The sequence below is a fragment of the Bombina bombina genome, chromosome 2 (genome assembly GCF_027579735.1).
Source record: "Bombina bombina isolate aBomBom1 chromosome 2, aBomBom1.pri, whole genome shotgun sequence".
Taxonomy (NCBI): Eukaryota; Metazoa; Chordata; class Amphibia; order Anura; family Bombinatoridae; genus Bombina; species Bombina bombina.
The window spans coordinates 1,334,932,446-1,334,949,402 of record NC_069500.1 but is presented as its reverse complement, the minus strand read 5'-3'; the positions used below and the strand labels follow the sequence as shown (position 1 = coordinate 1,334,949,402).

Below are 16,957 nucleotides of genomic sequence, written 5' to 3'. Positions count from 1 at the left end.
TGCGAGATGCTCAAAAGGATCCATTTCTTAGAGACACTCGTGTCATTTAGGCTTTATTTAGGAATTGTTTGGGACTTCAGATTTTTCACTAATTTGTTAATATTCATAATGTGATTTGTCCTAAAAAAAAAGACTTTTTAACACTGTATCAAAATTGCATACCAAGTGACATAAGGCCAAGCAAGTATAGTCACTTCTTAGGAACTTGACTGATTTAATTTAATACATTTTGGTGATATGAAATAATGTATTGTTAAAGTAAAAGGCTTTCACAATGGAAAATAAAGAATAAATAACACAAACACAGAAACGACAACAATTCAGATATAAAAATTTGTATTTATATTACAATGAAAGGATGATACAGCACAATACCTTCAGTGTGCTACAAGATGTAGCAAGCACCATGTACGTGTGTTCAGAATGAAACTTTACAATATTATACAACTTACAAGCTATAAAGCTATTTTAATTATATATATTTGTTTCAATTATTTCTGGCACAGAACCTGCTCAGTGCAGTTCTACATTTTTTCTAGCCCCAATGGCCATTATTTGTGGTCAGTATATAGCCCAGAGAATTTTATATTTGCCATCACAATGCAGCAACTCAATTCTTATTTACGGCTTACACCTTGTACCACAACCAGTTGAAAATGGTGCTATCAGACATATCTTCAGTATACATTCATTTATAACTTTAAAATAAATGTATGAAATCCAGCAAATTCTGTTTCTCAGCAGTCAAAAAATATGGTATTTTCGAAAGGACACAGTTAAAAAAATAATTTATATATATGGGAACACTTTGTTTACAAAAATAAAAGCCAAGTGTTTTATGCAATACATACTTTAGATTTCTGGTATCAGTCATATTGGAAGAATCTTAGTAAAAGATTGTACACTGCTGCAATCACACTAGACAATAATCAACTAAAATTACAAACAATATATATATAAGGACGAACTTTCTCCCTAATTGCCTTAGTTAAACGCATTCTGTGTCCTATAGTATTGTTTTAGTAGCTTCTAGACATTTATACATTACAACCCTGTAGTACTATTTTTGGGAAAGACTCATTATTTGTTTAGGTTTGTGCCAACGTAAAAATCAATAAATGATTAATTCTAGTTGATCCGTTCATTGCCTGGAATGAGTAGCAGTGTATAAAATATATTGCAATTTAACTCATGTGAACATCATTTATGAGAAATTACAGAAAATATTTTAGTGTAAATAGCTAGTTTTGAGTCATGTTCTTAACACACCATCATATTACCACAATTATTGGCAATGCATAATAATAGATAATGTTTGAACCTCTTACAACTGTGGGTGATGCAAGTAAACATGCCTGTAATTGCTTTATAAAATTCACTTTAGTTTGGTAAAAAAAAAAATATGCAGCATGTGAGTTACATATCTGTTAATGAGAACAAACAAGCAAACCAATCATATTAACATCAGTGGAGACACAAGAAACCCATCTAATTTCTGTAAAAATGTATGGTATGTAACTGGAGGCAAGTCAATGAGTCATTAAAAATAAGATACAACATGGGTCATAAACCATGCTATGATTATTAGAGCTATCAGATGGCACCTGTTTAATTTTTGCATAACTAGATACTAGACAGCATAACAGTCTGAGCGTGGAGAACTTCACAATGTTGAGGGTTTTCCGAGTCAGGCAACAACATTTCAGACTGTGTATATTAAGCCAGTAATAAAGGAATTACCTGGAGCGGATTTAATAGTCGTTACAGCAAGCCCACTTGTAATCTTTTATATACACTGAGGTAATGTATCAGAGTCAAATTTTTAAAAAATAAAAATAAGATTTTTGTAGAGCATTAAATGATATGTCTTGCAAGTAAAAGGGTAAATATTATTACTGCATATAAAATTAAAGGCTTACTGCTATAGGCATATGTAATACTTACAGAGACAGTCTAGCACAAAAGGCTACATAACATCAGCATCTTTTCAAGCAACTTTGGAATTTAGCTTATTTAATTTGAATATTTATAGAATTTCACAATCTCAGAGCATTTGCAGTCACCAGCTGATTTGTGTACCTTCCATGCACAATGGTCAATGGATTAGCGCCAAAGTGTACACAAGATGCCATTATGAAAGTTAACAAAAAGGTTATATTTTTTTATGAAAGGTAAGGCAAAGTTGCTTTTTAATTGATGTGGCTGTGCTAGAATTCCCCTTTAAGTAGAAACAAATTAAAGCCACAATGTTCCTATATATATATATATATATATATATATCTCAAAGTTCCTTAACTTCTTTGGCTGCCAGAAAGGGCTACATTGAATACGATACCATCCCCCCCAGCAGTTAAAGAGTTATACAGTTGCTAAATGAATTAGATGAGTGGGTTAGGTACAAAACAGCAAGACTAATAAAACTTCATCTGAGTAGTGAAAACACATCTATAATGTTAAACAGATTTGGCAAATGTTACAAATAATGAGGCTGCTAACATGTCAACATTTTATAAACCTATTTATGTCTATTTTTACATCATTTTTAGCATGCAGCATTATTAATAAAAAAATAAACTAGTTACGTCTACATTACAATTAAACCTCACAAAAATAACTCTCTATTCATAAATGAAATAGATTGTTATATTTTTTTCTTAAAGGGAGATTAAATAGAGATTTTTAAAACATATTTTTTTAAAAAAGGTCTGTATACTGAATATTCTTTGTTGTTGGTGGCATGTCTCTGTCCACCAACAACACCATCAGCTGTGCATAACCAAGTTTCACTGTCCATTTAAAACAAAGAATAGTACATTTTTGGCATTTAATGTCCCTTTAAGTCGCCCAATATCATTACAAAACATTTAAACGTCTATTACTAGAGTCTAGGGCCATGTCAATTAGTAATTGTGGTTTATACTAAGATGAGTCTTTTCTAAGTGGTGACAGTGTAGTCTGCAAATAATAAAGTGCAGAAGATGTTTCTTCAGTAAATAGTGAAAATGATGTCTGGAAAGAATATCAAAACATAAGCTTAAATAAAATATTTATACTTGCATAGAGTAAACAAATTAGGGATTGTGATATGTTACCATCATTTATGGAAGGTCTTGCTTGCTTTGTACAGATGTCTATATAGGTTATCTTAAAAGTAACAATATACATTGAATACAAATATAAAATATATAACTCAAGGACTAAATTGCGTGGAAGAACTCAGAACTAGCTATTTTTTCACGGTAAGGGATATGTTTGCAGTGCACTAGTTCAGTTTACTTATTACACATTTGAGAAACTAATGAACATACATATTTTTAGACAGTTCTGTGAAAGGCATGCTTTTGACAACAAAATAAAATCACCTAATGGGTTAACTATATCATTAAGGAATAGTGATTTCCTTTTATTTCTGTTAACAGTCACTTACTATTGTAGTAAACGTTATTCTTCCATGACCTGGAAAAAGACAATGCACCAAATGACCTAGTGATTTCTGCTTGTCAAAGACACAAATTTAAATATTGCTAAGCTCCCCATCAAGTAGACGACCTCAATAATAAAGCAAGATGCACACTATACCATGACCTGTTTTATAAGGATTATATTGACCCCTTTAGCATAGTCACTAAAGGGGATATTCAGCTGCCAAATATTAAATTAAGATAACACCTCTCTTGCGTTGTTAAAAGGTGAGCCCAAAACAAAGTCATGTGACATAAAAATATATAAACTATATCCCATTATTGGCAAGGTCCAAACAAAAATAAGTGCAAATGAGGATCTTCTAAAGCTGCCACAAAACTCATACTCATAAATGTATTCTTTATCTGAGTTAATACATCAGATGTCAAATGTTGACAAGCACCTGCATGTGTTTTAATATTAAAATATTAGAGCCAGAACTCTGTGTGTTTTGAATGCGCAAAAATATGTCACTAAACGGGGATTTTATATAAATCTGAATCCTTCTTAAACAAATAATGAGGGTATAACCAGATACAAAACTAATGCATTTTTTTCCTGAGTCTTATCAGTCCAACTTATTTCCAAGCTCATATAATATTATTTTAAGCTGTAAGCTGACAGATATTAAACCTATACTTTTTCAGTTGTCAGATAACGAGTCAATTTAAACCCTTTGGTTGCCAGAGATCTGCAACACCTTGTTTGGCAGAAATGCCAGGTATATGAGGTGAAGCGGTAAGAGCAAACACTAGGGTAAAAATGTACTAATGCGGCCAAGATTACCACAGTTTGGAAATCTGTACAAGTAAATTATGTGTGAGCTTTTATGGGAAATGAAGACAAGAACATTAACAAAAAAACAAAACAACAATGTTAAATAATAAGGCCTAGTAACACTTTAAAGGGACACTGAACCCAAAATTTTTCTTTCTTGATTCAGATAGAGCATGCAATTTTAAGCAACTTTCTAATTTACTCCTATTATCAATGTTTCTTCGTTCTCTTGCTATCTTTATATAAAAAAGAAGGCATCTATGCTTTTTTCTTGATTCAGAACTCTGGACAGCAGTTTTTGATTGGTGTATGAATTTATCCACCAATCAGCAAGGACAACCTAGGTTGTTCACCAAAAATGGGCCGGCATCTAAACTTACATTCTTGCATTTCAAATAAAGATACCAAGAGAATAAAGAACATTTGATAATAGGAGTAAATTAGAAAGTTGCTTAAAATTTCATGCTTTATCTGAATCACAAAATAAAAAAATTTGGGTTCAGTGTCCCTTTAAGTTTCAATTTCTTGAAGCTTTGAAGTGTAGTGACAATTTATTTGCCAATTGTAAAAAAGATACACAACCATTTCACAACAAATATATCAATGGTGTAGTTGTTAACAGTGCTAGTTGCAAAATGTTAAGACTTAAATATTCATTTTATCTTATGATACATTCTTATATTGGCAGCTAAATAATTCTGTAGTTTCTGATTCTGTTTGCCTGTTTTCAATATTTACAAGAATGATAATCATTTAATAAGCTAATATGAATCCCTATTTGATTTATTAATAATGAATCAACATAAGCCTCATTTTTCAGACTTGATAACAATAGGAAAATAAATATGCATGCCCACACTTTGAGCATTTCTTACAAAGTGAGGAAGCACGTCTGGAAAGCTGCTGGCCAAAACAAAAGGAATATAACTGGCATGTAAATGCAACATAAATACAGTTGCAGTAGTTTTCAAATATACAAGTGCACATTTCACATTGTTATCAGGGTTTAGAAATAAAACTATAGCACCCAATTTAGTATGTTGGTAACAGAAAAATGGAAAGGTTATAAATCAGATATGGATTAAAAAAAAAAAAAAAAGAATAGTACCAATAGCAAAGTTAACAACTGCATATTCATTATATTTGTTCACTTAAAAGTGGTAGTGTCCCTTTAAACATCCCAGCATACAACAGTCTCTCGTGGAATGCTGTGATATTACCAGCACTGAAGACAATTACTACTTGAGGACAGCTAGGGTAAAAACCATAGTGAGAGAAAAAAACAACACCTAATGTGGCAATAGTTGGATTGGCATACAACATGGTTACCAAGGCACAGTATGAGGAAAATAAAAAAAAATTAGAGTCCCTGAGACTCTGGTTTGGGTCTTTTCCACACCCCTCACTTCCCTGTCTCAATAATAAGAGAACATTTAGGAAAATATAATACAAAATCTTTTACAGGAAATATAGAGTACACTTGCTAAAAACACTTATTATAAAAGTGTTAATAGCTTCTCTTACATTAGATTTTTAGTCACAACCTTTAACCTTTCCCACCAAAATAGTCTGTCATCAACCCTTGGACACTGTATACATTGGGAAGACCATCTGGCGACAAAAGTTTATAGGTAATTCTATTCTTATCTAGTACTTATTCCTTTAATTGACTTCACAACAGAAATGAGGTTGTGTTACACAGAAAAATAAAACTACAACTTCATAGTATTGCTACAATTCTTATAGGTACATATTAAAAGTATACAAAATAAACAGTGCCGTTTCACAGCATATTTTTTCTTTTTTCTTTTCTTTTTACACATAAAAACAAGTTTCTAGTGTGCTGAGGAAACACAATGAAATACGCTCTAACTGTATGCAGCAATTGTAAGCCATGCTTTCTGTGAAAACGCAGTGGCAGTTGAAAATATGAAAAAAGAAAACAAGCAACTATAAATATCACTTGTATCCAAGGATCAGAGAGATTTGTGTAACCTGAACTGATATAGTCAGGACCAATATTCCAATCCATTAGACGTTTGCAAGAAAAAGTTTTAATGTTTAGCATAGATGGTTTTTGGTTTCCTTTTTTATTGAATTACAATCCATTAGAGACATTACTATTGGAATTAGTTAAGCTAACAAAAAAATTATTAAAAAAAATATATAAAAAAATAAAAAAACTTGAATTTAATTGATACAATATTGATTTTTTTCAGATAACTTTAGAATTAATCTGGAAACAATTATTTGCAAAAAAAAAAAAAAACATAACTGCAGTTGCAAAATTTTTATTGTTCAAAATAAACAAAAATGTGAACAATTTTGGCTGTTTTTGTGAACAGCCAAGATAATAGGTTTTCACGCTGTCACGTTTGTTGAAATAGAAAATTAAAAAAAAAAAAAATTTGAAAAGCGGTTTCAAAACAGTTTTCTGATGAACTGGAAAAGTTCTGACAAATCTTCACAATGCACAGCATTGTTGAAATGTGTGTGTTGTACAGCCGTTCAAAAAAAGAAAAAAATCAATAACTGGGTTCTCTAATAGAATGGAATGGTTTAAAAATTGGAAATCACACAAAAACCTGTGTGAAGCACTTTGCAAAGTTTGTCTAACAGGTTGGAATAGACCCCATAGACTAATAATACTTCTACTGGATGATGAGGATGTGAAAGTACACATTCATGTTTTCGGTCCAAAGATCTACACTGCAGTTTATGATGATACAATATCGGCACTACACAGATGTAATATTTTAAAAATAAATCAAATCAAACTTGTGTAAATTTGGTTTCTGTTTAAGACTTTTTTTTTGTTTCATTTTGTTTCTATCATTTTTTACATAATGCTACGCAATTCACTTCTAAAAATGTTTGTGTGAATGAAGGTATTTTGCAATATTTCCTAATACATTTTTGTCAACTGTATCACACTAATAATGCCATGCTTAATTCATATGGAGATAGCTGCCACAGAACAAAATAGTGGTAGTGGTTTGCCAGTCGTTAATTGATAGGGCTGAAATACTGGAGCCCGCATAAACAAAAAGCTTGTAGTGTCAGTATCATTATATAATGCAGTATGTTAATTTGCGATCATCCCAGAAAAGCACATGCATTTAAGCATCATTAGATGTCTGAGTGACAAGAATTGAAATTCAAAACATTGTCAAGTTTAGCTGGTCCTTCAAGAGTGTAGAAGCTAAAATGCAAGTGGAAAATTATAGAAGTCCATATGAAGTTATTATTAAAGCTGGATTTTATCACATTTTCTCGTACAGTGTTCAGTTATAAACAATCTCCTAGAGAAGATCATCTTGAGATACATTCGTCACTTCCTCTCTCCTGCCCTTCAAAATCTAATATGCAAAATGCTGACTACTAAATTCCTCAACTGTTCAAAAAGAAGTCATAATTTTTATAACATCAATTAAATTTGACCAGCATGTACAAATACTACTTCATTTAAAATGTTTTTTTTTTTGTAATCCAAAAATATCAGATCTATAATTTTTTGTGTTTCCATGTAATACTTTAGAATGGAATGCTATGATTGGGTTTATTGAGTTTATTATTTTTGCTGTTAGAGGCAAGAACTAATTTAAAGTCTCAAAAATGTAATTCTGCTTTCCTCTATAACAGCAAAAATATATTGATTTTAAACTCATGTCCTTTTATGTCCCCACTTTATCACACCACAGTCCTCGGCAACAAAGCTTAAAAGTCACAATCTCTAGTGATGTGATTACAATGATGGGACCCTCAGCAAGAAAGCTTTTTTTTAGGACTTCACAAAAGGCAGTCCTGGCTGAGTGGCAGTTGATACCTTGTAACTTTGTTCTCTTACTTTTTTTTTTTTTTTTAAATAGTTTTTGTTTGTTTTCATTATATAAGTGCCTTCAGCTAGGTGGTCCTGAGTTGGTCCAGAATATTGGCCACTATGAGAGCCTGGAACTGAGCCGCAGGGAATGTGTATAGCCACTGTCACTTGAGCCGCTCTGCAAACTGAAGTGGTCTTCTACATCACTGGCACTACCAATACTGTCCATTTCTCCTGGTGTAAACTCCATACCTTCAATGTCTACTTCTAAAAAACAAAAAACAAATAAACATTGATTAATTACATTTATAGTGATATAAACATCATTAGGAAATGCTGCTACTGAATGTCAGTATTTTCCACAGGACCTTTTTAATGGGTGCACAACCCGGCTGATTTTACTGACCAACTGGCTTGTTTAATTTATCATCACTTTAAGAGACTTCTTGTATAATTAAAGGCAGTCTCCATGTCACCTCAGCAAGGTATCTCAAATCACATTTTGGCCAATAATTAAAGGGATATTTAAGTATGGCTCTGCTGCATATGAAAATGTGTATTGACATAGATCTGCTTTTTTCCCAAATATCAGATTTAACTATAGCAGTATTAAAGTGGCAAAGCTGGGTTGCATGAAGGTTAGAAAGGGGTAAAACCCCTCCTAAAAAGAATTCAGCTTTTTAATGAAATCATAAGCCCTATCGATATCAGAGCAGATCTCATTTTGGACATTTCGGAAGTTTCCTCAGTATTTCCTTAGTTTGAGAGCTTCAACAACATCAAGGTTATGTAGAAACATTTTTTTTTTTTTTTAAGAAGGATCAAGTGACCACAATCTCCGACTATTTTAGAGTTCAAAATAATGCCTCTTATCTCAATGGAAAACTAAATAAAGAAGTGGCCAAAGAAGACTTTCCAGCTTAAAGGGATATGAACATCAAAATTAAACTTTCATCACTGAAGATAGAGTGTGCAATTTGAAATTAGCTCTCCAATTTATTTATGTTATCAACTGTACTTCATTCTCTTGGTATCCTTTGTTCAAGACTATTTCTAGGTAGATTATATATATATACACACACACATACACACACACACATATACACACACACTATAATGTAGCAGTATTTCCATCAACATTTGTAATAATATTATATACTGTTACAAACACTGCTGTCTTATAGTGCTCAAGACACATAATATCTCCTGAACACATATTTTACAATTGTTTGTTTGCCCTAGTCTTTTACAGACAGGAATATGTCAATACCTTTAGGCAGTTTGATTTAAAAACATAAAAAATGATGATGACTTTAAAACACATATGGAATGGGATGATTCCCAAGAATAGCAAAGGTGCAACTAAAAAAAAGACTAGCATCCATACATTTAACAGCCCAGTCTGTCTACAGAAAACTATTCCTTGAGACCCTAAAAGAGAGAGATAAATCTCTGGAACAAGTCAAGGAAATTGTATGCCCATCATGACAGGAAGCTCAGTTGCTACTCTCATGTAAAACTAGGCAAAATAAACTACTTTCAAATTAGATGTCAAACCCAACACCACCATGCGATCCCTTACATAGCTACATGTGCATGAAATCTCTGACTGCTTGCACAGTTTGAAAATCTTTGGCTTTGGAAGGAGTATTCTTGCCAAGCCTGTGTCCAGAATAATTTCCAGGAAATGAACTCGGTTTGATGGCACTAGACAGAGTCTGAAATGATTGACCTGTCTGGCGAACTTTAATCACATTGGATGTGTGAATCCACCAGTGCTGGTAACAAGATATGAAAGGATTACATAATAAAGGACACAGAAAAAAATATCACATGATTTTTGGTAGAAAAGGGTCTAGGAACCTCAGAAAACAATCTCAGTAGGGACAAAGAAATTAAACTATAATGGAGAAAGGTCTTATTTAGCTCTGCTATGATCACTGACCAAGTCTTTTCAGAAAACAGTTAGACCTAAAGTATGTCTATGGCCTTATTGTACCCTTTTTCTTGGACATAAAGAAATTATTAGAGAAAAAAAATGCCACTGAAAGTGTGTTGGAGAGGTTAGGAAGCAGATGTCTTAAGACCACTGCTTCTTAAGTTGCAGATTTCCATTATCCAATAAGACAAAGTTTCAAAGACTGCATTGGCAGCTACAAAAATAAGCTGCACTCCTGTGGGACTGGACTTTAATCCCACATATGATGGCTCAAGGACTCATCATCTTATGAAAGAAATATTTTGGTATTAAAGCGGGACATGAAACCCAAAATTTTTATTCTATGATTTAGACAGAACATACAATTTTAAACTTTCCATTTTAATTCTATCCCATTTTCTTTATTATCTAGGTATCCTTTGTCAAAGGAGCACCAATGCACTGCCGTGAGCTAACTGAACACATATGGTGATCCAGTGGCACAGTATGCATGCTGCTTCAGAGCTGACCTAGGTTTGGTCAGCAACAAAGGATATCAAGAGAATAAAGCAAATTAGATTATAGAAGTTGGAAGGTTGTGTAAAATCACATGATCTGAGTCATTAAAGATTCATTTTGACTTTTACAGTCCCTTTAAGAGATTTTTGTTAATGAATATGCATATTATATCAAATAGTATTTCACTGTACATATTAGAGTGTGCATTTATTAGCCATTTTGAACACTTTCTAGATAAGTCTAAGCTAAGGAGTTCTAATGTTTTGCATAATATTTATTACTAGCTTCGTACTCAAATATAGACTAAAAATATCAAATTTTGCTTCTGCCCTGTAACCTATGCCCTTTTGTATTTCAATACTGGATACATGCTACTTGCCATGTAAAATGACTGGAGTGGTCATTTCTCAGCTCACACTGCTTAGATTGTTAACATGCATATTAATTTCAATAATGCACGCACAAAGTATTTCTGTACCGTGTGACACAAGTGTATGCAACAGTACTTTAAGCTGTGGGTGGAAAATATATTTCTTTCTAAGTCTGCTACAAATTCCTGTACTTGTAAAGTAATGTATAACATTGCAAACTGGTTAAAGAAGTACACAACATTCCGCAGTGTCCACTATTAGCCACACAAACAGCACCGTAACAGTAAACCAGATATTACAAGGTTTGTTGACCCAGTGACAAGAATTAAAGCTCACTTATTATAAATGGTGAGAAAAAGTAGATCGACTAATGAATAATGCGTTGTAATGAGTTATCCAAAAAGTGCAAACTATACGATATATTTACATATATAATGATCATATGAAAGAATTTAGTGGATGTCATATTACAGGGTATAGAATATACCATAAATATAACATGCAAATCATATGCAAATAATAAAATGTACTTCATGCAGCAACAGAAAAGTGCATATATCATGTGTAGTAAATACAGATGTGTACACAGCACATTCAGCTTATAGAACTTAAAAAAGTATATGAGATTTTAAAACAGAACTTTCACCTCACTTGGATCTTCTCAACAGTGACTTCTTTATAACTTGCTCAGAGCATAGTTGTGTACATATATTTAAGACATAACATAAGCCAGTAGTAAGGACTCTCACCTTGTTCAGAGTCAGTAGATATAATGGATCCCATGCTGTCAGTGCGCATGCGCTCCATCCCATGCACAGATAGCTGCTCTAAACGGCGTTTGAGGTAGCGATGTTCCCTCTGAAGTTGTTCCTTAACACTGAGAGCTCTTCGGTCCTGTTCTTCTAGTTTCTTGAAAAAAATATAAGGGGGGAGAATAATTAAAATATAGATAATATAAAATAATTAAACTCAGAAGAAATATTATTTTCATTAAGGCTATTTCGCATATTACAATTATAGTGCATGAAAAATAATTTTATCTGGTATGTCAGAAATACCCCTGCTTATGTTCTAGTATAGGAGAGAATGTTTTATGCACTAACTCAGCCAGGAAACCTGATGTATTTTATATGTAGATTCCAACATTAAATGGTGGTACTTTTTCATGTATTATGCAAATTGAAGTTTTGAAATATCTAACTATTAAAAAAAACACATAAAAACGAAGTTGCTTTAAGAAAATGTAGAGAAAATTATTTTTTACCCAAAGCCTGACAAAAACTTAAAAGTGGGGACATTGTACTCAGGGATGGACTAGGACCAAAAGTAGGCCCTGGGCATTTTAAGGGAGAGCAGCTCTCTTCCCTCCCCTTTTTGTTATTTAACCATATCGCAAAACTAACAAGAGAGAGAAAAAACACTCAAAGACATCCCCTGGCAGTCACCGACAGGAATCATCAAGAGGAGTTACCTGTGTCACAGACACAGCAAGGCAGTGAGAAGCTAGGCAGTGCTGGTGCTGCATCAAGCACAAATAATAATGCTGGTGACTAGGTAGGGCTAAGGCAACCAGGCCCGGCCCACAACTGGCCCTGGCCTTCTGGGCAAATACCCTGTATGCCCTATGCTCAGTCCGAGCCCAATTATACTCTAAAATTGACTCTCCTTTAATGTTTTCTCAAAGGTCCATTGTACCTGCTGGTGTGTTTTTTATTGTTTGCAAGCAGATCCTTTAACTTTAATTTGTCAATTGAAATAGCTGCCTTTGCCTGTAGAAAATACCACCTACAGTGTACAGTGGTTTTTATTGCGTAAAATCAGCCATTTCAAATATAAAATTAAACATGAAAGAACAATTTTTCATACATTTAATACTCTCCAGTAGGTATAGCAAGTCATTTGGAACACTTTAAGGGGAGACAAATTTTATAATACCCGGTCCCTTTAATTTATCAAAACTCAACTCATGGAGCTTTGCTGCAGTGTGATATTTTCTGTTATAAGAAAATGTATTTATAACTATTACTTTATTTAAATTACACCTTGTGGTTTAATTCATTTTGTTTTTTTAAGGATCCTTGAAAAAGCCTGCTGTGACCAGTTAAACGTACGTTGGATACTATTGGATTGTTGGGACTTTGACATCACAAGGAGGGTTGGGACTTTGAATTTGAACAGAACAGCTTACCTCTGACGCTGAGATTGGCGGTTTAGCGGACGGCGTATGTAATTTCTTTTCACTTGTTTTCCCTGTACCTGAGTGATATAGGTTTTTATGAATAAATTATTTTAACCCATCCTGACGCTCCCCGACCCATCTTTATTCGATATTTCATACATGAGCCATTATACTCAGAGCTAAGTTTTAGCTCTGTAAAGTGTGAGTAAACCTATTCCACTTTTGGGACTTCCAGTGGGCGGAGCTACAGACCGGCAGCATAGTGAAAGAGCTCCGCACATTGAGCTCTGTTAAAAGCCTTAAACCTGCTGCCAGTCTCTCTTACCCACACGTCATCCTTGTTGGGCGATCTCCAGGACACCAGCCCCAACCGGTTAAACAGTGTGAAGGGCCGAATATCGCCCTTGTCCCTGGAAGGGACATAAGTGCGCAACGGAACGCAAATCGCGGGCGCCATCTTGGATTGAGCCCTCCTCACCTCAGCACTAGCAACGGCTCGCTTAGGGCTGTTGAAAAGCTGTCCTCACCTTCGAAGTCCGTGTGGAGGAAAGTGAGTGAGTACAGGCCATATGGCTGGAATATTTAAATAGATAGACCTTCAAACACACGCTGCAGGTCAGCAGTATAAGGAGAGAGGAACACGGTAGTGTGCATACGCAGAGGGGAATAATTAGCTGTGGAATCTGTAAATAAACAGGTCTAACATATAGGCATAATCCTCGGCAACTGCTATAAAGGTACTTTGGAATCTTTAATTTACCCCTAATGAATGTACTGTTCCTTGTGAAAGAAGCATCACATCAACACTGTGATATAGTGTCAAGACACCCACTGTGCAGTCACACAATTTGTTTGCTTTTGGCCTATTTTGACAGAAAGACATACTTCTGGTGAACATTTATGTTTTACAAAGGGGAAAAAACAATTAGATCCCTGACTTCTGCTCAATCCTTCCACATTTAATACAACCCTATATCTGGAGAGAAGAAAGGAAATAATAAAAAAAAAAAAAAACAAGCATAAAGATACATCTGCAGTCTATGCCATACAAAGCTGGACATTTATTTTCCAAAGATTTATGTACAACACAAAGCAAAGGAAAACTGTAGTTTATAAAGCACATTTGTTCAGGCTGCTGGGTGGAGGTTTTGAGATCGTGAAACTTAGTCTGGTGCTGCCATCTAAAGGACACTTGCAGTCATAACAAGAAAATTTTATCTATATTGCAAGCAACTTAGTGCAAGTTTTGCATGTAGCTAGATCAATACTTCACGCCCATTTCCAACTCGCTGGCAAGAAAGATGGCATCCAGAAATAAACAGTCAGATAAGAAGAGGCCAGCAACAGACTCACATATTGAATCTCTGCCCTGCCCTAAATCTTCAAATGCAATTACAACAGACTCCTCTGCTCTACTTCAAGAGCTCAAATCATTCTTTTTGCCGAAGATGGAGTCCCTCCAGGCGGGAGTAGACACACTCACCAGTGAAATACGTCAATTCTCTACTAGAATTTCTCAAGTAGAACAACGTGTATCAGATATAGAGGACAGGCAAGCTTCAACCTCTACTTCAGTAAGGCAACTACTACGTCAAAATCGGGCGCTGCAGGACAAAGTAGACGATCTTGAAAATCATAGCCGCAGAAATAATCTCCGTGTGGTTGGTGTCCCTGAAACGGTAAAGAATAAAGATTTGCTTGAATTCACAGCTTTAACAATTCCCAAGTTGCTGAAAATGAACCCAGATCTCTTGCCTCTAGATATAGAGCGCGCTCATCGTATAGGCCCAGACAGGGGCCTTGAGACCTTAAACTCTCAGCCACGCCAAGTAATTTACAAATGTCTCAACTACCAAGAAAAACTTGCTATGTTACGAGCGTACCGGGCCCACTCTGGAGACTTGGTCTTTGAAGGAAAGAAGTTATTAATTTTCCAAGATTTTTCTGCAGAGGTGACGAAACTTCGAAAGGATTTTGCTCCACTATGCGCTCGTCTGTACAAGGAGGGGAGGCAGGCTTCTTTGTTGTATCCTGCTAAATTGAGGCTGCAGACGACTGCTGGTCCTAAATTCTTCCGTACCCCCAAAGAACTGCAGGACTATCTGGACAAAGAGGGTCAACAGGATGTACACTGAATATAGAAGATTAAGCTCTTTATACCTTCTCCAGCTTTTCCGTTTGCTCATGGAGGACTGGATTTCTTCAACACCTCCCCCTGTAGGGAGAGCCTCCGGGAAGGATCTCGGAGATACTGGACTGCTTCGACAGTCCACATACTATTGGACGCTACTCCTGGTAACTGTGTTATGGAGACATATGTCTCCCCCTAGTTTACTATTCTGGAAAGACAGAGTTGTAGACGTCAGGAAGCTGGTGATTTTGTTTCTTATTGTTTTCTTGTTCTATGTTGAAGGTTCTGCTATAACTGTATACATGTGGGTAAGAGAGAATGTCTGAAACGGTTAACCTTTATTAAAAAATCTGGAGGAGGAGTATCTCTTCCCCTTCCGGTACTTAAAACTGGGCCAATTAGAGATCCACCCTCCCCGGCACGGATTGTGAGCTTACCTCCCTTTATTTAGAGCCACCTAGAATCCATGGCCAGTATGTATGAGTTCCTCTGTGTGGTGTCACAATGCTACGATTATTACGATGCTTATTATTGTTATAATCTCATACCATGTTCTATGTTACACTTCTATGCCCAACTGTCTTAAGATCAATGGCCATCTCAGATATTGTAATTCGTAGGGCCTGGTTGTCAGGCCAGGATAACTCTGTGTCCAAAAATCATGCCCTTGGCCGAATAGATTCCCGATATTTATCAGCAGCCCCTGAGAGGTGGACTTGGAATGCAGATCATGGCCCGCTGATATGAAGATGTCTGGCAGTTTACTCACCGTTATATTTTTTCATATGGTTGTATATACTAACTTTTAGATTAGACCTTGTTAACTGTTTGCCTTTCTGCCTGGGCATACTTAAAATAAGGCCAAGACCTTATTCCCCCTCTCAAACAGGAGGGGTATATTTGACATTAGCTATTTATTGTTCATTGTATAGCTATAGCTGGTCCTCAAAGATTTTCTTGTGTGATGTACTAATGCCTTTGTATTTTTGCCCTCAGCAGCAGAAGTGCCTCCACTGTGGGGGGCCCTCACAACATGAAGTCTCTGACCCATGGAGATCTTGTGGCCTGACTTCCCTCCTCCTTCCTTCACGGCCCAACTGTGAGTACAATACCCTGGCACGCATCGATAGCACACTGACCTTATGCCACACTCTAACCCACATACACTTTATCACACTGGTCCGCTTGCTCCCGGGGGAATACCTTATATTTGTAATTATGTGTTTCCAGGAAAGTTCTCTCCATATTTTACCTAGATTATGGCGCAGCGCTATAACATAGTCTCCTGGAATGTTGGAGGAATCACTTCTCCTGCCAAACGAAGTAAAATTCTACACTACCTTAACTCAATTCATGCGGACATCGCACTCCTGCAGGAGACTCATTTAACCCAGGAAGAGCATGAGAAATTAAAAATTAGATGGGTAGGGCAAGTTATAAATACGCCAACTGCGGGTAGAAAGAGAGGAGTGGCGATCCTGGTTAGAAAAGGGCTGTCACTTACGTTCACTGACACATACATAGACGCGAAGGGTCGGTATATTATCACCAACTTACACATAGCCTCTAAAATCTACTTATTATGTAATGTATATGGCCCAAACAACCTCTCCCCTCATTTCTGGCACCGGATACAGACACACCTAACTAGACCTAACTAGACGAAATGAATTTCAAACCCTCATAGGAGGAGACTTTAACATGGCTCAGCTGTCCCCACTTGATAGATTTGTAGAGCCCTCACTCTCTCAAACTGTAAGAGCTAGTTCTCAAAAGCAGA

At 35.4% G+C, this 16,957-nt stretch overlaps 1 protein-coding gene across 4 annotated transcripts in view; it reads right to left on the bottom strand.

Annotated features, from left to right (window-relative positions):
- Positions 1 to 319: 319 nt before the first annotated feature.
- Positions 320 to 16,957, bottom strand: part of MXD4 (MAX dimerization protein 4) — a 105,009-nt gene continuing 88,371 nt past the window's right edge. For all 4 annotated transcript variants that reach the window (XM_053704210.1, XM_053704209.1, XM_053704213.1 and 1 more), the window contains 2 exons: positions 11,617 to 11,776; positions 320 to 8,326 (listed from right to left, as the gene is read on the bottom strand). In XM_053704210.1, the coding sequence (XP_053560185.1) occupies positions 8,178 to 8,326; positions 11,617 to 11,776 (309 nt within the window). In that variant the 3' untranslated portion in view covers positions 320 to 8,177. The remainder of the gene's footprint in view (positions 8,327 to 11,616; positions 11,777 to 16,957) is intronic.